The following is a 24,860-nucleotide window of genomic DNA, read 5'->3' as shown; positions in this document are numbered from 1 at the left end:
TATTTATTTACCTTTCCAAGGAACAAAAGCAGGATCACCAGATCACCACGCTGCCTGTGTGTTCTTGCGTACCAGCTCTTTAATTGGCCGATATCAAAAAATTTGCTGTGGACGTTGTGACATTGCATGTGACCTCAGTCTCGTATTTTGAGTTTAATACAACCGGTTACAACATAAACAACATGGTAGACGCGCGAACTTCGGTTTGATGGTGACAGCTTTTGAATACTTTTAGCTAGGAGTATGGAATATGAAAATGGACAAGATGATAGAGTAAAAAGTCTCTATAAATTTTGTGTGGAATATGTCAGCAAATGCAAACGTACAATGTAGGAGTCAGAACCGAAACCGAAGGAAAGAGAGGGCAAAGATTAAACACCGAGGACAGAATTCAGAAGTCCTTTACCAGGCTATACGGCGTAACAACCCAGAAGACAGCCATATTCTATCTCTCCCTTGCCTGCTACATGTCGTACCTATCTAATTATAATTCAATTCATTTCATTTATTAGTGTGCATGACAACAGCCAAACAAGGCCCTTTACAGTCAGGCACAAAATTAGCAGTCAATAACTATGGTACAATACATGGATGATATAATACTTCAATTCAATTAATTTATTAAAGTGCTTGACAACAGCCGAAACATCGAATAACAGCCAAGCACTAACAACAATACAAATCTTACAATACTAAAGCAAACAAACAAAGAACTGAATATATAAAGTACAATATTAATTTATTGCAAAATAATTAATAAGTAAATGAGCTAAATGTTATGGATAAGTAAATTAAAAATTAAATTAAAATCAGTTCAATTTTGGACAAACAATATACAAAATAAATTATTATACTAAATAAATAATAAAAAGAACAATGATTATTGTTTAAAGAGCTCACTGACATCAGTAAGCAAATAATAATAATAATAATTCAATTCAATTCATTTAATTCAATTCAATTCATTTCTTTAATAATAATAATGATAATTCAATTCTTTATTATTAATGTGCTGTATCAACAGCCTGATGGCCAATTACAGATACAGCACAGAGATAATTCAATTCAATTCAATTCATTTATTAAAGTGCTTGACAACAGCCAAGAAGGCCAATAACAGCCAAGCACTAACAACAAAACAGACATTACAATACAAAAGCAAACAAACAATGAACTGAAAACATAAATGTACAATATTGACTTATTGCAAAATAACTAATAAGTAAAAAACTAAATGTTATAGATAAGTAAAATAATAATTAAACTAAAAACAGTTTAATTTTGGACAAACAACATACAAAATAAAATTTTATACTAAATAAACAATAAAAACAATGATTATTGTTTAAAAAGCTGACTGACATCAGTAAGCAAAACAGGATCTTTGTTAAAGATGTCGATGCTCCTGCAGACTGCATTGGCAGCAGAAACACATCTGGCAGAGGGACTGGCCTTGAAATTACGTTGTACAGTAAAGGTAGAGTAGTCTCTGATAGACCTAGTAGGTATGCAGAGACCAACTGTATCAAAAACATATGAGCAACTAATTTTGCCTTTAAAAACATTCACGAGGAAAAGCGCATCCAAAAGCCTCCTCCTTAAATGTAACGATAAGAAATTTAATCTGACTAATATATCATCATAATTATAGGCACAAACGCCATTAAAGAATCTAGCGTAACATAGGGCTACAAATTTCCTTTGAATCCTTTCCAATTTAATGGAGTCTGTATTAGTGATGGAGTTCCAAACTAATAATAATAATAATAATAATGTATGTAAAATAGAGATACTCCTGTTCTTAATACCAAACTGTGAAGGCGTAGATAGAAGAAAAAGCAAAGGTCCATGTATTCTTAACTTTAGTGATTACTTTCACTCTTCGGCAGCTGTACCCGCGGGTGGAGTGTAGCCGGCATCCAAAGGGGACTAGGTCCGCCCAAAAGCCACCATGGACGGAGCGGTGCGCTTGTGGGAAAGATTGATTCCTTCAGCCCGTTCCCAGCCACTGTACTATAAATGGATCTCGGCTAATATAATATTAATAATGATGGTGGTGATATTATTATTATTATTAATAATAATAATAATATCTGAAATATTTTCCGAAATAAGATTTTGAATCGTTCCGCTCGAGAATAATGCAGACCAGAAAAAGTAGGTATATTTAGGTAGAAAGAGAAAAGTTGTGTAAACTTGAAATTATGAATATATGAAAGGACACCCCATTCTATTCTGTTATTTACAGGGATTTGCATCTTAATGCCTGTAGGCCTACGGATATCCGATTACGTGTGTAGATTCGGCAGCCTCTCGACGAGATGGACCCAACAGTGACAAAGAATAACTCTGTATAAAATTTCCTATCTTACCATTACGATGTAATCGGTAATTATATGAATATAATACTAGAAAATCATCCGTTAAGAATGGCGGGAAATCTAAAGGACTAAATATTTTATTGAGAAGTTTAACAAAGAAGAATAAACAAATTAAAATCGGTATTTAACATATACGAGGCGCGTCCCAAAAGTAAGTTTCCCACTCGTCCCACAGCTAGCAAACCTTATATTGCGCGAAGCGACTGTGCGTACGTGATAGAGCAATGACGTAGCATGGCACATGCACTAACGGCACTTCCCGAGTTCTCACAGTAGCATCGTTGCAGCTGTTGAAGATGGAGGTTTTTATTCCAGCTCCCGCCGACTGTGAAGTGCGGTCAGTGATAACGCTAGGCCGCACACGGCTCGACGGACAGCAAGTCTCCTGCAGGAGTTCAGCTGGGAGGTGTTTAATCATCCACCCTACAGCCCGCACCTCGCTCCCAGTGATTTCCATCTTTTCCTACACCTCAAGAAATTCGTGTCCGGTCAGCGTCAGCGTTTTGAGAATGACAGAGAGGCGGAGATGGTTGTCACACAGTGGTTCCAATCCCAGGCGGCAGACTTCTACGACACAGGTATTCAAAAGTTGGTCCCACGGTATGACAAATGTCTCAATTCCGGTGGCGAATATGTTGAAAAATAGCTGGACACTTGCTGTATCTGTTGCAATAAATATTTCCATGAAATTGTGTTTTGTTTCTGTAAACGGCCCCAGGGAAACTTACTTTTGGGACGCGCCTCGTACATATGTTTTGTTGCGTTATATAGAAGTACATAGTAGAACATGTATGATTGAAACACTAAGTTTCATTACATTGTTTCTACAAAGTAGCATACAGACGTTAAAATTAAGTAATGTTATGTAACAAAAATATTAACATTATTACTTATTTTTACATTCTAATGTATGATCTTATATCGAGGTTATAATTACTTCTGCGTTGTGTAGATGATGGACACAAATTATGTAGATAGATATTTTATTAATAACAATAATATAAACAGACAACGGAATCATTCAGTCACTTTACATTTTATTAACTTATTTTTAAGGTAGTATATTTGCGTCATATTGTGAATTAGGTTAATATTTTAATATTTTCCGTCAAATCACAATTTTAATAAGATAATAAAATATAAAATATTTAAAATATCATTTCACGTTCCGCATCGAATGATCGATTCACAAATTGGAACGTCTCTTACAACATGTTTCGGTTATATTTAACCGTCCTCAGGTATAAATTAAATTGGTAAAATTTAAAACTTGAATTACAATCATTTACAATGTTATGCAGTTTATTGAAATGTTCTTATCAGATTACTCTTATATATTAGAACGAAGGTATTGTTTTTTATATGGCGTGGTTCATCTGATGTTCAATATTAGTCTGTAAAGCAATGATTTAAATAAATAAAACATTAATAAATATGAAGTAATATAGAAAATAAAATGATGGAAGTAAATAAATAGTAGAATGTATAGAATGTCGTAAGAGACGTTCCAATTTGTAAATCGATCATTCGATGCGGAACGTGAAATGATATTTTAAATATTTTATATTTTATTATCTTATTAAAAATTGTGATTTGACGGAAAATATTAAAATATTAACTTTTTTTTTTTAAAACATTTGCGAAACTGTCTTCTCAGCATTACTATGTGAGTAGAATATCATTGTATTATCTTTCTTAGTCCCCTGTAGTAAGTCTTGCTAAACGTTTTATTTTCTTGAATATAACAATCCCTGTTAATCCGGAGCTAAATGAGAAGACTATTATCTGTAGACTGTCAGTTATGCCATTTTCTCTTAACGCTCAGTGAAAGTACCTTGAAAGAAAATATAAGGTTTCTTTGCGTGGGGGTTAGTTTTATGAGGCCATGACATACGTGGAACAGTTTAGATTGCACAGGCGTCTTGGTCAGCCCCACATAAAGAACACAACAGTGCAGTGATATCGCAAATAGCCTTGTTGGCGGACCATACATTTCGATAAATAGACAGTGGGGACTTGTTGTAACTGCCTCAAATGGGCCATGTGTCAAGGGGCAGAGCCTTTAGAGCGGGAGAGGTGGTTGAATCATCTCCTTTCCTCCTATCTCTTCCTGAGCGATACTTTTTCTTTTTAACTTATGGAGGGTACAAGATGGGAAATTGTGTTTCCATTTTCCAGCTGACCGAATCGAAAATGTTCAAGTTGTTGATAGGTTGAGGTTAAATAAATTTCGTTTTGTTAAAACGTGAATTAAGGGATGGAATACAGTCGGTATTATGGTTTTCGCCGTCCCTTAATCCTTTTACATGGAATTGAAAGGAGAAACAAAGTCCGTCACAGTATGCAGGAAAATTTAACCTGAGGATCTAGAATCGAATCCTGTCCTAAGAAGTATTTATTGTACACTGGAATGTAGGTCACACTTTATATTTATATATAACTGGTGAGGATAATTTTAATGTTTACGAATGTTGAAAATGTTGATTGTTTAGGTGGAAAAGGATTCGAGTAACTGCGGAGTGAATTAGTTATAAATTTTTTGTATTGTAATGGTAAAAAATCTGTATGTTGTACGTTAAGTTGATGTAAATGTTTGGAAACTCTTTGGAGGAAGGAATAAATAGCATTATATCAATAAAAAGGACTGGTTTTGCTGAGGTACAGAGTAAATTCCTGACATTACAACAATTTATTTACAAATATAATATTTTACACTCTTGATGTAAACTTATAGTAGCAATAAACTATCAAAACATAATTGTTTTAATAAAAATTGTAACACAGATTAACAAAAAAATAAACAATTACATTATTCAGTGGTCTTTGAAACACTATTTCAATTTCGTAACATTCAGTACTTTATTGTTTGTGTTTATAAATAACTTAGACCATGTAGAAAAATAGTCTAAGTCAGTCCTATTTTGAAAATAGTTGGCCTGATTTTACTAGTTAAAGGGAATTGCACGTTTACAAGACAAAAATATAATTCTAGACGAAAAGAACGCCAATCGTTTGTGAATGATAAAATAATATTAATAGTTTGCATTTTAATAATATAAATTAAAATCTATTTTATTTTATAATGGACAGTCAGTATTACATGCAGTAACAGATCTAATTCAGCCTTTTGCATTGTTCAAATATACAGAATTACTTTTGTTGGGTGTGAGTAATGGAAATAGTTTTGTTATTACTAATTTACTTAACGTGAAGTGAGAAGGTATACACCGAATCATCCATCAGTAAAGAGGTAGACATGTTTAAATGTCTTCATATTTTCTTATCAGACTAATAAGATATCTTATTTAAGTACACTGCTGATTTCACTTCCCTATTAAATTAGAATAAATACAGAATATGTGACAAATTTGTCTTAAATAAGCATATATTTAATTTATAAAAACATTTTTTATAGAACGTTATCAGAATGGATATATCGTATTTCCTCGATTTTAAAATGCCATTGACTGCAAAACGCACTCTTGATTTAGTAATGGGTTTTCACGAAAAAAATACTTGCATTAGAACAGGAACTGTCAACATTTAAACATAAAACTTCTTTGCATTGATAATTCCAGAATTTTCTTTGGTTTGTGTTTACTGTTCCAGTGCTGACTCGTGTTATAGAAATGGCTTTCCTTGCGCTTAAATCATACAACATACATTTTCAACATCGATTATTAGACGCTATCAAACGTAAGAAAATTTAAAACGCGAAAAAAGTGCATCTTAAAATAGAGGAAATACGATATCTCTCAATTATTGAACAGAATGCTATTAATGTATATGTTTTATACATATTTATAGTCCCATATCTGTATTTAAGTTTATAATCAAATGTTGTGTTTTACAAATGTGTTTTCACCAATTTTATTCGCAAGTGTAAAAAATTGTAAGAACCTTGCAGTCTTTAAAGAATTTTTGGAAATTAATATCAATTTTTGTTGAGAATGGATGACAAAAATGGCTGGTTATAACATGTTAAAATTTTAAATTTTGCCTATTTGTCGGAATTTAAAGTAGTTAAATTTGTATAAATATCTTTATATAAGCTTTAACCACTACTTATTACTGATTGGGCGCGAAGATGTGACGGTTTTACTTAGTCTTTCCGCCTCATTCTGTATTTATATGCCTACATACGTAATTGTAAGTTATTGTAATTAATTCTCTGACAATTATCTGGCAGGTGACAAAAATCTCGTATTCCAGTGCACAAATTTGGACTATTTAACGAAGTTGGTAAGATTATTTTGTTCGCAAGATGAAGCAAGGGTTTATATTAGACAAACAGAATATATTGTTCCTATGTAAAAATTAATTAAATTCGTTCCTATATATTTAGATACAAAATTAATATTGTTTTAATACTAATAATAACCTTTAGAAAAAATAATTTATAAGAATTCAGCAGTGTATTAATACTGTGTAAGAACATGAACTCAGGACAAGTAGGTAACTGATAATTTTTACATCGTAAAATACACTGTTTAAATGTTTACTAGTTCCTTCACATACCAGCAAAGAAAAGGACCACTTTGTGCAACGAATGTGTAAAGCAGTAAAGTTCTACGTTTCTTCTGCATATTTACAACCCTTGATAATGTTTTCGTATTTCGAAACACAAACACAGATGTTTAGAACACCAGAAAGTAAATACTATCATGAATAAATTGATATAATTTTTGGTCCTTCTAATTGGAAGTTTAATGATTTAAATCATTAACTAATTTTTAAGTAATCTTAAGCTGTATTCACACAATCATATATTTCAAGTTTCTCAACGTAAACTCAGAATGGCATATAATATTACTTTATAAACTAAACGGTATGAACTTTATAGTTATAAATATAAAACGCCAATTTATATTCACTGTGCTGCGTGTTTCTCACTGACACCCAGTTTCTGCAAGACGATAATGACATTGAATCAAACCACATAAACATTTAAATTTTTGGCGACTAAAGTTGAACTGACAAATGGAATGTAAAATATCCTGAAGAGTTAAGAAAGGATTCTACTTCGTTTATAATTTATTTCTATAACTGATGTTATACCACAAAAAGTGAAATGAAACATTCGATGATATAAAGATAAAAGTAATATAACATATTTTATATGAGAATATCTTATATTATATCACTGACAATATATTCGACTGTGTGAACACAACTTTAAGAGAGCAAATATTTTGACATACTAATTTCACAATTATGCAACAAACAGAAATGAGTTTACATAAAATATTTTACTAAATTAGATACTAATGGAGATATTTTTGTATGACTGATAAAATCACGTCTATGAAGAATAATTTTATTCTGGATAAATAAGACCTACTTTTCCGAGGTAACAGTTCTAATCTTTCATTTTTCATAACACCACAGAAGTAAACGTCTTCAGAAAGTGTTGTATTCATAAACTGTATTGTCCAAGTTAACTGACTGATACCAAAACCCACAATATCATACCCGTTTTATACTACGAAGTACTTCTTGCAAAATGTAACATAAACAATCAGTAAAATAACACTCGTTACACCGACTTAGTAGTAGATTTATAGTGTTCTGATATGTAGAACTTCGCCACAGTACTGTACAAAATATTATATTTTGTCATGTCTTAAACATAAATTAATAAAATGTTTCATACAACTCGGTACGCGAAGAAAATATAATTTTCTCACCGAACGTGTTCTTCTTTCTTCGTTAAATGATAGTAATTATATCTGTTGTTTCATTGATCGATAAAATTATTTTGATCGATTATTCGTGATTGATTTTGATAGTTAGTGTGGGAGAACAATCGAGAGGTACTGAACAAAAAGATGAATATACGGAGATTTATGAACAATTCATGTAACTTTCACACACTAACTGTTTATTTCACTTCAGTTGCAAAGAAATACCCAGTGCGAGTTGTCATAAACATCAACCAGGAAATAAATTCTTGTGGATATTTAAATTCTAGTGCTCAGTTCGCGCAAAATCACTCATCGCATTCTACCGACCTCTCGATTCTTTGCACCAGTTGTAAAATACCGGTATCGATAACATCGAGAAGAAATTGTGAAGCAATAATATTATTGGAATTGACAGAAATAAAATGCACTGTTACGTATTACCTCGTCGACTTTTCAAAATCAGACATAAGTGTAGTCAGGGGACAACATGGTTAGAACGCTTTTCTGCCAACGAATTCCTCGGCATTTCCTTCAATTAAAACCGTGCTAAAAGGACGATTACAATATATGAGGTAAATGAACTCGTGCAACTTTCGATTTTGACGCCTCCGGGGGCAACTACTCCAGTCGACCTCAGCCTAATTCCTCTATCGGATTATGAAACGCTTATAAATTAATTTACTAGTATTTAATTTGGATAAGACTCAAATTAAAAATATTAGATTTGATGTAACCACATAATAAAAATAAATATCGGAATAAGTAGAGACAACTTTTATGTAGTTCATTTGTTAATAACAAGCTGGTGATTTCTTTCACCATTATTAATTTTATACCGGGCGTCAGATTTTCAAAACATTTAATGCAGGGTGAGACAGCCTCACGTGAAATTATTCTCCTCAGCATTAGGATCTATACAGAGTAATTAAGAACTCAGGTACAATAATGAAGGAAGTTGCTGGAGAGATCACTGGGAGTCGAAAATGTAAATAACGTTTTTCAAATTGGCCAACTTTGCCGAGTGAATTACTTACGTTCATGTCGTATTGTATCATTGTGATCTTTTGACAGGGACAGTTATCAGATTCGGACAATAGAACTGTCTGTTTGAGCAAAGAATTGACTCGACCTTCAAGCAGAAGTATTTATCTGCGCACGATCACAGGCATTCTATAACGCTGTATAGAAACATCAGTTCTCCTTTAGTTTTCTAACGTTTTAGTATTTCGTCTCATTATCCTATTTTTGTATTTCATAGTTCATATATAATTAAGTATATTAGTTGGACCACTGGTAACATACCCATTGTATCAAATATCATGCAGAATGCTCCAAAACTGGAAATATTTTTGGCAAGGGGCAATGTTTTCAGGACAGCATTTATCATGACGTCACGGCTTCAAGGTCGAGTCAATTCTTCGCTCAGACAGACAGTACCGATAAAAAGACTGGCGAGTCTCCTCCACACGAACCGAAAATAATACTCTAAAGTGATAATTCAAAATTGCTACAAAATGTAGAAATTTCTTTAATTTTTTTACTGCAAACAAGGAAGTTCATTGATATGTTATGTTAAAGCAAAGTGTTTCCATTTTGTAAAAATCGACAATCACAATAATAAAATATACATAACATAACTACGTTTCAGCTCGAACACGATAGCAAATCAAAATAAAAAATATTTTGTTTTCTGCTCCAAATGATCTTACCGAAAACCTAAATTATTTTTCTGGACCCCTAAATCACAAAGCATATTGAGGTCTATAATGTTGCATCCTGGCGTGTTGAGTTGAATTTTTGATTCTTACCGGTCACCTTCACACACTTATTGTTAACGATCTATTCTTTTGACTACATGATTAAACTTAATGTGGCCATCATCAGATTCGAAAAATCTGTTCGAAGTCAATGAAGTTGGACATCAGGTAAATATTAAATGCAGATTTTGTTACAATTATTTTCTTTTAAATATAGATACAAACGGGTGTGTCATAAGAAGTGTAATATATTAAGCATAATAATTTTCATCAAGCATGTGCTGATGAAGTCAGTATTTTGTATTTACAAATTAGGAAAAATTAAAATAGCCCGAGTTACTAAAGCACGGCATGAAAATAGATAAAAATGTAATCATACAGTGAGTTATAATTTGACATACGCGTTAAGCAAAACTGAAAAAGCAGTTTGTAGGCTCATGATCCGCTAGCCCTGTTGTCGCCGGATTTGCCTCAATATAGACTCCGTTATGAAAGGACCGCCCCAGTTTGGAAATAGCAATTTCTTATTATTATCAAATCGTACACATTCATGTTGGCTTTAAGCCCTCTCAGGTGTAGAATTGACTAGTTACCTCGCTTATTTCTATCGCGATACTATCGATACCGTTCTGAATATCGATTCTACTGACTGCTGTTTGTTGAGCTCGGACGCTCATCCTGGTCGTCAGCAGTCCCAGAGGCAGCGGGTGCTGAAGAAGTGGTTGTGGAGGTGGATGGCAACTGTCCGTGAAGTCCCCACCACCCCATCGCGGCCCCACAGTCAGTCCCGGCAGATAGCAACCCCCCCAGATTCCCCCGTGCCGAGTCCGGGAGAACCGGGAGCGGTCTTCAGATAACGTGCTGAGACGCGGCCGCAGACCCTGCGTAATGGTCCTCGGGTTTCACAAGCAGATAAGCCACAGGACGCTTGATGCCGGCGTCTGGTGTGGGCGACCTCTGCGCTGCCTCGCTAGCTGTCGGCGTCACGGTGGTGGGCCCACAGCTGCACGGCACCATGCAAGGTCCACCCGGCCAGGCAGCGGCCGCCGCGGCGGCCGCTGCCTGAGAGTACAGCGAGCTGCCGTACAACGCCTGGAAAGCGAGGTCAGCCGCCGTCTTCCCGCCTCCTGAAGTGGAGGCCAGGTCTTCCGCATGGAGCTTTGCTGCGTGATGAAGCGGGTAAAGGGGGTATGGAAATGGCGGGAATAAAGACCGCGGGAACTTAAGGTCGGAGTCTCCTCCGAAGAGAGGATGCGGGGGAGGGTGGGGGCCCGGGGGAGGCACTGGTAACGGAGGGAGCAGTGACCGAGGAATGCCATGGAGAGGCTCCATTGCTGATGACAGAAGCGGCGAAAGAGAGAACCCGAACTTTGGTTCTTTTTTCATGAGGGACTTCGGTTTCCTCCTGGGACGATATTTGTAGTCCGGATGCTCCTTCATGTGCAGCGCCCTGCGGCAAAAACAGGGAACTGTATGAGGGCGGACATCGTCCAGACCTGGAGGAACTGGATCAGAAGATGGTCAATATTCGCGATGTGCAGTGAGACGCCGTGAAATTTACACCTCAGTTCTTTTTCTGTGAATGTCTTTGAGTATGTTTCTACTTGTTTTAAAGAGAATGTTGCTTAGTCCAGAGCTAAAGCGAAATAATTTTGCCGTAATAAGACTTTCATGAATAAATATTTTCTTAATAATATTTAAGAATTCAGTTCCTGCCGCAAAGAAAACACAACGTGTCACCATTTCAAACATCAGTGGTTAATGATGTTTACGTAAGTAATCGCTGTTTATTTTAGTAATCACGCGAAAGTCTAAGTACATTCTATGGGGGAAATGCGCAGTTCCTAAATGTCAAAGCAGGTTGTACGTGTAGTTGGCACTCTGCTTTAATATTTACCAACGGAAACATGAGACGCGTTCTTTATAAATTACACTGACATTCCTACGCTTATGATTCTGTTTAAATTATGTTTTGTTCGAAAGAACTACACACTTAAGGAAAAAATTTGTAGCAAATCGAGAACAAATACAGTATTACTACATTCTTTGTAAAGTTTCTTATACAATTTCCAAAACTGTGAATCGTGCAGAAGATTAACTGCGTTTTGCAGTTATTACATTTCGGGCGAGTAAGGCGTTCTTTGCGATTAAGCGTAAACGAAAGACACTTTATAAGCCTGTCTATGAATGTCTGACTGTCTCTCTGCCTGCCTGGTGTTTCATCACATGGTTTTAGCAATGCCCTTCGAGGATACTGTTACAATAGTTCCTTGAAAAATATAGTTTCAACAGTGACCTTGAATACAATAGTTGCCTTTGATAGCATTTGTTTATTTTATTAGCTGTTCTGCTGACATCGTCGCTCATTGTGTGGCGTGAAGAACACTTACATAATTTTCGGGTGCTCCAGAGTCACCTTTCCATTCTTATTTACAATGCACTCTGATTTAGCCATGTAGATGTCTCTCATATCACCAGAGAACGCGGCGAGCAGAATGCCTCCAGTATGTTCACCAATCCATCCACTTACTCATCTACCAAAGCATGCAGTCACCCATCCATCCTCAAGTTTAGACATTAATTAATTTATTCTAGGTCGACAGATATTTATTATGCTCTTAAAACAAATAATTCTTTGCAACAGTATAATGACCACTGAAAATTATATTTTATGAGTGACGAGTACAGATATACTTGGGTGACACGGAGGAACACTGAGTAAACCTAACACAAAACAGCTTCATGAAAAACAAAAACTCCAGCTTTATTTAATTTATTTCCAGAGCTTGAATCGCGACTCTCGGTATGTCCTGTGTGTGTTTGTGTGCGCGCCCAGTGGACGAGAACAATAGCCGGTCGGAGTTACGTGACCCTTAGACAATGCCCTCAAACGAACGCAAACGGTGGCTGAATTAGTAACTGTCGTCCACCCTCGACGACGCATGGAATGGGTGGGTGGCTTATTTGTGCTAATAGTCGCCCCAGTCCTCCGCACTCTGGCAGGCCCCTATGTTCCTTCAACAACACCTTGATACAAGCAAATCTCTTACACAATACGTAGATAAAATTTAGTCCAGCTTAGAGATCTCTCTATTGTAACAGGGTTTATACATGCATAAAGAGATTGATATCTCAGTTGTTTGTTGTATCGTACATTGTCTCGAATTTGTCGCCTGCTCTAGAGATTTGCCCGTGGAATCCATACACGGGATATTCTGACCTGAATTAACTTAATATGGAGTGGAACAATGTGATATGTCTTGTTGAAGGCAAAACTTCTTTCAATCTTTAGTTTTCTTTGTAAAAAGTGAAATAAATTCTCTTCTCTCATTTTTGACAATAAAAGTATGTTAAATATACGAACTTTCTACACTCGAAATAAAGACTGTGGCAGTGAAGTGACGGAAAGCGAATGGATTGTCGTCGTTAAATTCCCTACAAGAGGAGTGGACATCACTATCTTGTCAAAGACCTAACCTAAAGCCTACCTAACCTCACATTAATTTGGGCTATTACTCAGGGTACAAATTGCTGGAACACAAAACTCAGTGCTATTAGAGAAGTACGAGTTTGTTCTGTAATAAAAATCGGATATTTTTAAATGAACTAACTCATAAAAAAATGTATCGGTTCCAACTGTATGTAAAAGTAGCCTAAATTCAACATTGAATTCCAAACGTCTTTAAAATGCTCAATGAATATGTGTCAAACTCTAATAAACGTTTATGAATTGTGTTCTTCTACGTTATGACTCCGTACAGTCTTGTAGGTGGTTACCAACGTTTGTTTCTAAATGTTAGAGTGGGTCTCTGATCCATTACTAACCATTTGCATGACCTCACAACCCAGATCACAACCCAAACTTTACCACCGTGAAAACCTCAAATGCCCAATAATTCTCGTAAACATAAGGATCGTTAAACGTCTGGTTTTTAGTAGAATAATTCTCGCTTGTATTCCGTATTCCACACGTTTGCATAACATATAAATTCAAATTAAAATATATAATATAATTCAGGTCTATACACAAACTTTATTTACAGATGTTAAAATTTAAAATTTGCGCTATTCATCGTTACTACGATGTTACAATACTGCGTCTTCATTTACTACATGTTTCGATGCGTAGCATCATCTTCAGGTTTTTCCTTTAAAACTACTTTATATTACAATGCAAGTTTTTCATTTATTCATCTGTTTTGTAAATTATTATAGTATGTGTTCTGTTGATCTTCTTATTTTATGTATCTTATGTTTGTTTTCCATTATTCTGTGAATAAATTAATTAACATATGAGTTATTTATATGTAAATAAGTTTGGAATATTGTTGTATATTTTCAACTTTAAATATAAATTCAAATTTTGACAATTCCCTAAGTACTGTTTTTTTATTATTATAAATGAACATTATTATAACATACATAATCTTTAATTAATTTCAGCAAAATAATTTTATTTTTCGTGTAGCCGGATTAGTGTACTCCACACCCTACTCAATACTGACTATTAAATGAATAATACACCAAATAAGCTTTCTCGCTTTTTCACAATTGAAATCTTTGTCCCTTTTATCGCGTTCCGACGTGCCCCACCCAGGAAACCAGGAACTGGGACCCATTATTACCACTACTCAGCAGTGAGGGGAGGGCTTGAAGCAGGGGAATGTCATTTCAGTTGTCATATTGTAGAACAGGTGTGATACTTCGTTGTTCAATGTACCAAAGAGCTCCCTTTTATCATGCGGCGTGAATAACGTCTCCTGACACTTGATGAATGCATCCCAAATAGAGCTTCTTTGTGCCACAATATCTGTCAGCCACACTGCAAGCTGAAGGTGTGTGGAAGTAGGCTGAGAGGTTAATGCAGACTGAATGTTAGGTGACTGACTTACTGCGTCAACTGTAAAGTGGCGAAGATAGCGGTGTCCAAAACAATTTGTACAGAAAACAAAATAATTTTATTGTTTTGATTTTTTTGTATGTTTCTATATTCCGACAAAAAACAGTTTACTCTTTCTCGAGTTGTATCAGAAAGAAAGAATGTCGGACAGACTAAAACGGACCGAGCTATTATAAAGCGCTTCTGAAATTAAAGGCAAAGAATTAAATGCAGTTTTGAATTATTTTTTGTTTTTGGAACAATGTTTTTTGGGCTGCGTATTTCGTCTCCTTTATTATCTGCGGAAGTAATAACTTTGTTTCTTATGACCTCACCGGTAACAGACATTTTTGTCTCAACACCTAAAAGTTTGAATGGAAGTTACAAGTAGTCGTGTATTATTAAGAGCTTTATTTGTCGGACAGATTCTCTAGCAGGCTTGATAACATAAACAACTTTCTTGTAGGTACAGTGGTTTGTTACAGTTGGAAGGGCAGACCTGCCTAACTGCATACGAACATTTTTTATTTATTTATTTAGTGTTCTGTCTGACGACAGGTCCATATGAACAGGATCCTTCCATCCTTTTCTCGGACTGGGACCTGTTCATATACGTTCTTGGCAGATGATCCAGAAGTGGTTTGCCATTGCCTTCTTCTGTGTGTGAATGGAGTAATTGTAGGGATGCCACGGAGAAACCGGGGAAGCCCCCCGGAGGAAAACTCCGTGTTGCCTAGACCACGGCCTTGCACAACACAACATGGCTGTCCCTAATATCAATACGGCAAATGCAAAATTTCCTTGAGCCTAAGCATCAGACTATGAAGGTAGAGCTCCATAAATCTTAACTGGATACATGTGAGTGGTTAGAATTAAATTTGTTCTTGCCATTAAGGCGTAAAGAGAAGTACGGTTGTAGTCGACGTTTAAATATTTCTAGCGATGTCACCCCATAATAAGTAAAATAGTTTCTTGACTTCTAAATTATAAAATTATGAAATTACATCTCGGAAATTCGATTTTGTTTCCATCTTCAGGTAAAGAATATAGAAGAGGAGAGATAACCATCCGTTGAGGCCCATCTTTAAGCTGTCCAGGTCTGAGGCTAGATCAATCTCTGGGCTGTCCTCTTCTCTCTTTTTGTGCGTGCTTTGCATAGGGAGAAAACATTATGGACTGGTCGTTTCTATCCGCCCGTCTGTCCAGCTGATTCTTCTCGAAAACCATTGGACGGATTGGGATAAACTATGACGTGGGGATTCTGCCATTCTGCACGACCTCAAAATCGTACTACGAGCGGTGATAAAACGACTGAAGATGATAGGCGTGAGGTGGGCACTGGGATGCTGCGATGTCCTCAAAGTGGGAGCTACCTATGTCTGAATTTGTTTGTTTAAAGTTACCATTGTCTGCCATTGGTATGGGTTCTTTGAATATTTACCGTAGTTGTTGTGGTTTGTATTGATGTAAGTGGGAATCAGACGAAGTGTTCGTTTATGCAAAGGTTGTTTTTGTTGGAACAGATTAGGTTTGATAAAGTTAGGACACATTAGTTTAGGTTAGGTGGAGTCAGCTCCGTTTAGGTTAAATTAAGATATTTAAGGCTAGGTTTGTTCACTTTCGGTTAAGGGAGTTTAATTAGGATGGATGCTTAAAAATGAATTTATAATGTTAGAATTTCGAATGTAGGAATTGTGACTTTTTTAATTTTAAAATTTCGAAAAATACTGGAAATTTTAAAATTATGACTGTTTAGAAATTTTGAAAATTTACAATGTTTAAAATTTTGAGGAATTTTAAGTTTTAAAAATGTTTAAATCATGAAACATTAAAAATTAGACAATCATAAAAGTTCAAGAATGTAGTTGGGTTGCTAGGTTTTATGGGGCCAGGTTAGGCTAAATTAGGTGAGATAAGGACAGGTCAGGTTTGGTTACATTAGTGTACATTAGGTTCGGTTAAGTTACGTTATGTCAGATTAGGACAGGGAAGTTTAATTTTTGCTAATTTCGGTTAGGTTAGATTTGTTTACTTTATGTTAGGAAAGTTAGGTTAGGTTAGTTCAGACAATTTTTAAGAAATTTTTAAGTTAGGCTTGTTTGGCCAAGCTAGGTTAGTTGAGGTTCGGTTAATTTTGACAAGGTTAGGTTAGTCTACATTGAGTTAATTTTGAATATTTGAAAATGGCGATTGTTTTAAAACGCGCGACAAATTGTCTCGTTGGACTAGGCGGATTTAATATCTTAAAAGCACGTTGCAAGGAGCAGATAAAAATAGTCTGTATTCTGGTACAGAATACACTTTCTGAGCTTGTTTTACTTGACGGAAGCAGAATCTAACTTTCGCAAAGTTATAGTATTATAATTTTATAATACAGACGATAGACAAGGTTAAAATGAACAATTCCAAGTATTTTAAAACTGTAGGTTTATGTACATTGATAATAGAGAATTATTAATGATTCTATTCACTCTTCCGTCTCCTTAACCTCTGAGTGAGAGTCCTCGATATCTGTAAGATTGGAATCTGGGAATGTGGAAAATCTCTGAGCCAGTCTGGACGTATTAGGAAAGATAAAATTGGCCACTCTGTAGAGTTATAGAAGTAGGAAGTTTTCGGGTGTTTAGTCGACAGGGCTAATGTTGGTTAACCCTGCTTTATGGTGTTGGATAGAAGGAGGCAAGGAAACAAAGTGATACGCCTGTGAGAGAACAGGGAGTATTTTGTGCTGGGAAATGCGCAATATTCAGGTTGGGAAGTTACAGAAGGCTGTGTGGTGGATTTGTGTGTCGTGATGGTAACTCAGTCAAATTCCTCCTGTACTGATAATAACACATCCATTGCCGCGCTATCTTGACACTGATGAACACAGCCTAACCGGATATTCCCTTCACTGAATTCTGCTACCACTTCTATAGGAATTTGATAACCCAGATATGAACTTGATGTGTGGAGGAGAATCTGATATAGGAACAATACATTTCTCAAAATGTATGTGTTACATTTCATTCACCTCAAGTTCCGTATCCGGTCACCTCTCGTATTAATGTTTCATCCTGAGAAAATAAGCACGTTCTCCGAACAAGTGCGCTGACCAGTTTTAACAGGTTTTAAGCCAATGTTATCTTCCTGTTCAAATATGCATAGGCTGTTAGGAATTTTGCATGAAGATATCTTATAAATCACTGGCTATTGAAATTATGAACCTGCTGTTCAGTTACTTCAGAATTCGAAATACCACATTGACAGGCTTTGTTGGTTTATAATCGGCATGAAGGTGAGATTCCAGGTTCCCATGGCGGCAAGTTCAAAGAAGTAATTTTCATTACACTGATGATGGAAGCAGTAAGCACCTATGAGAAGTCTAAAACTGCTACCAGACATTACAGTCCAACGTCCCAGAAGACAGTCATATTCATGTAGTTCTAAAGCCCACAGCATTAGTTTAAGAGTGTCTTGTTTTGAGAGAAGAACATAAATTTGCAGGTGTTTGAAAGACTACATATTTGTTCCGGAAAATATGTTGACCTAAGGATGACGTAATTTAATTAATTACATAAACAAGACTTTGTAGTCATGGCCGTATAATGTTGTATGAATAATAGACCCTAGAAATGCAGGATGGGCTCGACTCGTGTCAGAGATGGAACAGACTTAGAATTCATATAGAATTTTTCAGATAAAAACTCTTTGAAAAAGGATGAGAAGGGAATGTGAATTTGATATGAAAGATGGATCTTAGGTAGATACGTTCTGAGGATGGAAGTTTCATAAAAAAATTGTTCAGAATCTTACTCACTAGCGGGTTTTGGAATTATAGACTTGGAACTTTTGGGTTCTGCTACTTCGCATACCTTACTCTTAGGTAATTTTAGCACCTGTCGGTTTATAAAAGTTATTTCGAATTTTATACAGGTTTACCTAATCACAGACACACACACTCTTCTCTTCTGTTTCCTTCCCATCTTTTCTCTTCTTTCTAATTTGTTTTATATTCTTCCTTACTGGATCTACGTCCAACATTTTGTACGTGTGCTGTTCTCGGCTCTTCAAATTTTTAAATTGTACCTTCGGTGCATAATTAAGTCAGCTGTCAACTGAACAACAGCAAGATAAATAAGAGATTCAGTCACTTGTGTCCTACATCACTAATATATAATTTTGTCTCCTTTAAATTAGAATTAATGTTAGACCGAAACATTGATTATAAGATATCGAATACATTCGTTTTCTTCTGAAGCTGTGTTTTGTTCGTCATTTAAATCTATTTCTAGAACAACACGTAGACCTGCTTCTCATCTGAATCATGCCATGTTCACAGTGCGAAACTGCCTCGTTCTCGGGTTTGTGCAAGAAAGGAATCCAGGTAGTGGATGACTTGGTCTATCATTTCTTTCAGACTGATCACTTCGTCGAGAGGTGACTGAAATTTAAACGCGAGGTAGAGGCTGTCATGGCGTCTTCTGTCTTCCCCTCCGCCAAGCAATCCGCGTCTTTCTACCACCCTGACAACTCTCAGCCAGAAACATCGACTAATCCCAATAAACACGAGCACTGATGTCTTTCGTGTTTATTAATCAACTATACGTCTCGAGTAACGCCACGGTGGTCTAGCGGTTAGAACGCTGGCCTTGTAAACCTGGGGGTCTCGGGTTCGATTCCCGGCGGTGCCCGAATTTATAACTTGTGTTGGGCAAGGCCGTGGTTTAGGTAACACGGAGTTTTCCTCCGGGGGCTTCCCCGGTTTCTCCGTGGCATCCCAACGATTACTCCATTCACACACAGAAGAAGGCAATGGCAAACCACTTCTGGATCATCTGCCAAGAACGTATATGAACAGGTCCCAGTCCGAAAAGAGGATGGAAGGATCCTGTTCATATGGACCTGTCGTCAGACAGAACACTAAATAATAATAAGGTGAGGTGGTCTAGCGGTTAGAACGCTGGCCTTGTAATACTGGGGTCTCGGGTTCGATTCCCGACGGTGCCCGAATTTATAACTTGTGTTGGGCAAGGCCGTGGTCTAGGCAACACGGAGTTTTCCTCCGGGGGCTTCCCCGGTTTCTCCGTGGCATCCCAACAATTACTCCATTCACACACAGAAGAAGGCAATGGCAAACCACTTCTGGATCATCTGCCAAGAACGTATATGAACAGGTCCCAGTCCGAGAAAAGGATGGAAGGATCCTGTTCATATGGACCTGTCGTCAGATAGAACACTAAATAAATAAATAAAAACGTCTTGAGTATCATGCAATGTGTGCTTCTAGTTTCCCGAACCCCATTTTTCCATAGCGTCTTAACTTTGAGCATCGTGGTTTCTTTTTCAGAACGTAGCTCCCGTGAACTGCCATTCTTATCCGAATAAAGTTTTTCGAAATCGAACTTACCTAATAAAAATCATAAACACCGCCTGTCACAGTTTAATTCCTCCTGCCCCCCACCAGACGTCCCTGAACACAACTTCGCATTGTTTCTCTGATTATGTTGCTATCATGGTAGAAAATTTCAGTTTCTTTCTATGCTTTTTTACTACGCAAAATATAGGTGGGGGGGGGGTTGAGTTGAGCTTGTGGGCGAATGCACAAGTATAGTGTCATGAATGATGCCCCAAAATGAGCGTCGGCACGATAATAGCAGCAGCGGCAATTGTATAAAACACAGCGTCCCTCATTTGTTAATTCCTCGGGAGTAGCCCGGCTCTGCTGTGCAGTAGTAGCGAAAACAGATAACAATTCCATAAGCCGCTGCTATAGTAGTACAGTATAACTGAAAAGAGGATTATCATGGCCTCCCTTCACAGATTTAAACGTTCATGCTAATTGAATAGGCGAGAGGCAGTATATTTCTTTTGTACTAGTGGGTTGCTTTGCCGGGTAGGGGGCATTTCGAGAGAGGGGGGGGGGGAGTTGCTATCTGGTGAAAACGACGAAGCAAGATAGTGTGAGAAAGAGAGAATGGAACGTTTATTCAGGATTAGCTCACAACATTTTAGCTCAGAACATTTGTGTTTCTCTTCTGCTTGTACAAAAAAGTGACGAGAATTTCCCTGCTCTGTCTTCAAAATGTTGGGAATCTCAAAGTTTAAATAAAATATTAGAATGACCTTTTAGAGGATCCTTCCTGTCCTGTGATCTGATCTCAGACGGTGAGGATGTTGATTATGGTCTTCTGGGTTGTGATGATGTGTGACCTTGAAGGTGGTTACAAACGTTTAGGAGAAACGTGTCGCCTCATTCTTTAGCCTTAATGAATGCATAACGCCACAACCCATAAAACTACAATCAAGATTCTTCCTTTGTTTGACGTAAATTTTATATATTTTATTGCGAGCCTAATAATAATTTCACTTCACGTAAGGGTATGTGCTGTGGTGAAATATATATGACGAGTTAGCTACACTGCTGTTTATTAGGAGGTCAAATACTGACCCGAACATCGGCTAATGCTGATTGACGTTTTTATTTTTGGATAATGCCGGAATTGTACTTTACACTGGATTACAACCGATTTCTTCCACATTGTTTGAGTTTAATTATTCAATGTCATCTTGTCATTCGACGCCATAAAATGTTTACTAATAACAGAGTGTTACAGTTCACCACAAAGACATAGGATGTAACAATTTTGAAGGTTTATATGGTAAAGAACCGCCACGGTGGTCTAGCGGTTAGAACGCTGGCCTTGTAAACCTGGGGTCCCGGGTTCGATTCCCGGCGGTGCCCGAATTTATAACTTGTGTTGGGCAAGGCCGTGGTCTAGGCAACACGGAATTTTCCTCCGGGGGCTTCCCCGGTTTCTCCGTGGCATCCCATTCACACACAGAAGAAGGCAATGGCAAACCACTTCTGGATCATCTGCCAAGAACGTATATGAACAGGTCCCAGTCCGAGAAAAGGATGGAAGGATCCTGTTCATATGGACCTGTCGTCAGACAGAACACTAAATAATAATAATAATAATAATAATAATGTTAAAGAGCCAACCTTATTTTAAGTATTAATTTACCTCTCAGATACCGGTATAATGTTTTGAAAGCGACTATATGATGAGAATTACGAACCGCATCATACGACAGTGTAATGAGTCCATTTTAATGGGACATGTTATTTTCTTTATATATATTACCACCAGCTCCATAGATGGGGACTTGGCATAAATGCAACGCGTCATGAACTGAGTTTCGTGAAATTGACCCGTGTAATTCTGCACAGTGATGTCTACATAATTCAATCATGTTCCTCCGGGTGGAAAGTTCAACAAGTCACGTGCTTGTCGATTATGTGAAATCCGGGTGCATTCTGGGGGAAACAAAGAGATGAATCATGAATAATGTATGCTTCATAACTCCCATAACAATAATTTAATGTAGTTGCGACTATGAGGCGAGAGGCTGGAAATATCTCTCCTCACACACCCCTCTTCCACCAGAACACACCGTGACCCACCATTGAGATTATGGAGCTGCTAACTAGTGTTTCGCGTGAATAGTATGTACCGAATCCTCGCGATAATCTTTTAACAACAGTAAGAAGATTTACTCAAAATTTTATTTAATATGTTACTTTCAAAATCCGTGCTAGATATCTTTATTTAGTTCAAGATTAGTTGTATTCTTTTTTTGAGGTATCGTTCGAAAAAAGGGGGAGGATATTATTCAAAAGGAACACAACAGTAGGAACCAATGTAACTAAAGTCAGGTTTCAAGTATCCAACACCAATTTGTCATGACCGGGGTACGATTCACGATCAGGAATGATGTTACCCTAAGTGTTTCTTGTGGTTTTTCCTTTGTTTATATTTATTACAATTGGGAGAGAGTACATCTGTATGGAACCACAGGCGCTAACAGACCCATTGCCAATCTCGAAGATGATACATGAGTGAATGTAGAGCAACGGTTACATTAAATTGACAGGGGAAACCGGAAGACTCGAAGAAAAATATTCCAGTGACACTTTGTGCACCACAAATCCCACATAGACTGCCCCGAGAGCAAACGTTAGTGTCCGCTGTGAAAATCCGGAGACTAACCACCTGTGCTACAGAACGACCGTGGTATTCCTTAGTCGTTGCAGGAAAATACTGTGATGTTGCCTTAAAATTCTACAGCATAGTTAAATAATCTAAGAGAAGTCAAAATAACTTAAATGCTATAACAGACTGGTAATTCATAGAACGAATATGGTTTAAAATTAGATTTAAGTGTCTCAAGACGGTGAAGAAGTCGTTTATGAGGATTGAAAATAATTCTACCAGGCTTTTCCCTACAAATCGAGTTCTCAGCAATTATATCTTGAAGATTTTACCAACAGATACTTTATTTAGTCCTTTAGAGCAACGTTGTTAAGGACCCTCAGACCTCAGTACTGTTAAATTTTGTTTTTTGTCAAAAAATTAACAAAATGAATCTTGAATAAAAATTTTCTTCGTCTAGTAAATATAAAACGTAAAACGACGTTTCGGAGATGGGACTCTATCTCCGTCTTCAGGTTCCTACACAGTTGGGCCCACTAGATAGAGCTAATCCCTATCTCCGGACTTTCACTTTTTACTTTGTTTGGATAATATCCAAGGAAATTTTTATTCAGGTCCGGAGATAGGGATTAGCTCTATCTAGTGGGCCCAACTGTGTAGGAACCTGAAGACGGAGATAGAGTCCCATCTCCGAAACGTCGTTTTACGTTTCATATTTACTAGACGATGGATAATATCCACGTAAATTTTTATTCAGATCCGGAGATAGGGATTAGCTCTATCTAGTGGGCCCAACTGTGTAGGAACCTGAAGACGGAGATAGAGTCCCATCTCCGAAACGTCGTTTTACGTTTTATATTTACTAGACGATGGATATATCCAAGGAAATTTTTATTCAAATGACTCTTCACCATCGTCAAGAAGTTTTAAAAATGAATCTTATCGTGTCATTTTCTTATCTAAATTGAATTTATGGACTGATTTGTTCTTTTCTGCAGTTTAAGATGCCAATTGTGTGGCGTCAGTCACAGTCTGTTCAAACCCTTTGCAATCGAATAGATGGCGGACCAACTGATCTTTCATGGCACCCTACCATCGTTGTACGTCGCCAAAACTGGCTCAACCTCACTGTGTTTCTAGGAACATGAATTTGTTTCGCTGTAGGCATTTTTAGACATCTTCACGTCTTTTAATGCCATAGCTATTTTTTATTTGATTTACATTGTTCATATTTACCTTCGTAATGGTAAATTGGAAGCATTTTTCTTTCCTTGAAAGTTAATATCTTATCCTAATCAAAGAGGACGCCTAGGATAAATGGACATACCGAGATCGGCCCAATACACTGCTCATTGCAACCTCCCCGAGTAGTATGATCACACCCAAGATGTCAGCAGTGGCTACAGATGAAGAATTTTGGGTAATAACGCGTCCTCTGGGTGTTAGATTTTGTTTGGAAGATGTGGGATAGCGGTTTCGAATTGCGAGCCAAGCGGAGAGCAAGGCTGTCCTTGAAAATGTTCGGGTTATCACCACAACTAAAAACCCACAATCACTCACGTCCATTCGGTGGAATTATTATTATCTGACTGCAATTTTATAGAACGTACTATTTAACGTGTGTGATATTTACCTGGTTATCTTAGAGAGTTTCGTCTAATGCTCAGAATTACAATAACAAACTTCTTTAAAGTTACACGTTGTTCACAATATGTTAGTCTAACTCCTGTATAGTTCTAATCTTTGCTACTGGAGTGTAGCTGTCACTAGAACGAAATTTCTCATGCGTAGAGAATTCTTGTATGTCGAAGGTTAAAAGGAAATTGTTTCCTAAAATTAATTTTTGCTATCGGAAATAAATAACAAAATAAATGAACAATCCATGAAAAAGATTCACTGTTCGCTGTTACGACACACTAAGAGAAAATTAGACCAACTTCGCTACAATTGAGAAATAAATTACTCGACTAAAGCAAATCTGGTCGCAACGCCGTCTAACCTCAGTTGAAGCATGTGTTTTAGTATAGAATGTGATACGATTATTTATTTATGCTGTTATTGGTCTGACAGTTTTTCGTAAAATTCTCCAATGAAAAATTTAATAAATGTCCATTTTTTCCGTTCTCGAATTGTTTTGTGCGTAAGGACACATGAACTGACGAAGTGATTTTAATAGGCGCTCC

The 24,860-nt window shown here is 36.8% G+C and overlaps 1 protein-coding gene across 1 annotated transcript in view; it reads right to left on the bottom strand.

Annotated features, from left to right (window-relative positions):
- Positions 1-5,102: 5,102 nt before the first annotated feature.
- The window catches only part of LOC110836104 (SRY-box transcription factor sox21a), a 33,285-nt gene continuing 13,527 nt past the window's right edge, over positions 5,103-24,860 (bottom strand). Inside the window, exon 2 of the mRNA XM_022076949.2 lies at positions 5,103-11,272. Within this exon, the coding sequence (XP_021932641.2) occupies positions 10,672-11,272 (601 nt within the window). The 3' untranslated portion in view covers positions 5,103-10,671. The remainder of the gene's footprint in view (positions 11,273-24,860) is intronic.

The sequence above is a fragment of the Zootermopsis nevadensis genome, unplaced genomic scaffold (assembly GCF_977971745.1).
Source record: "Zootermopsis nevadensis isolate Lab colony 2312 unplaced genomic scaffold, Znev_1.0 Znev_ptg000021l, whole genome shotgun sequence".
Lineage (NCBI taxonomy): Eukaryota > Metazoa > Arthropoda > Insecta > Blattodea > Termopsidae > Zootermopsis > Zootermopsis nevadensis.
Note: the sequence above shows the minus strand (reverse complement) of the source record. Positions and strands in the feature narration are given on the sequence as shown.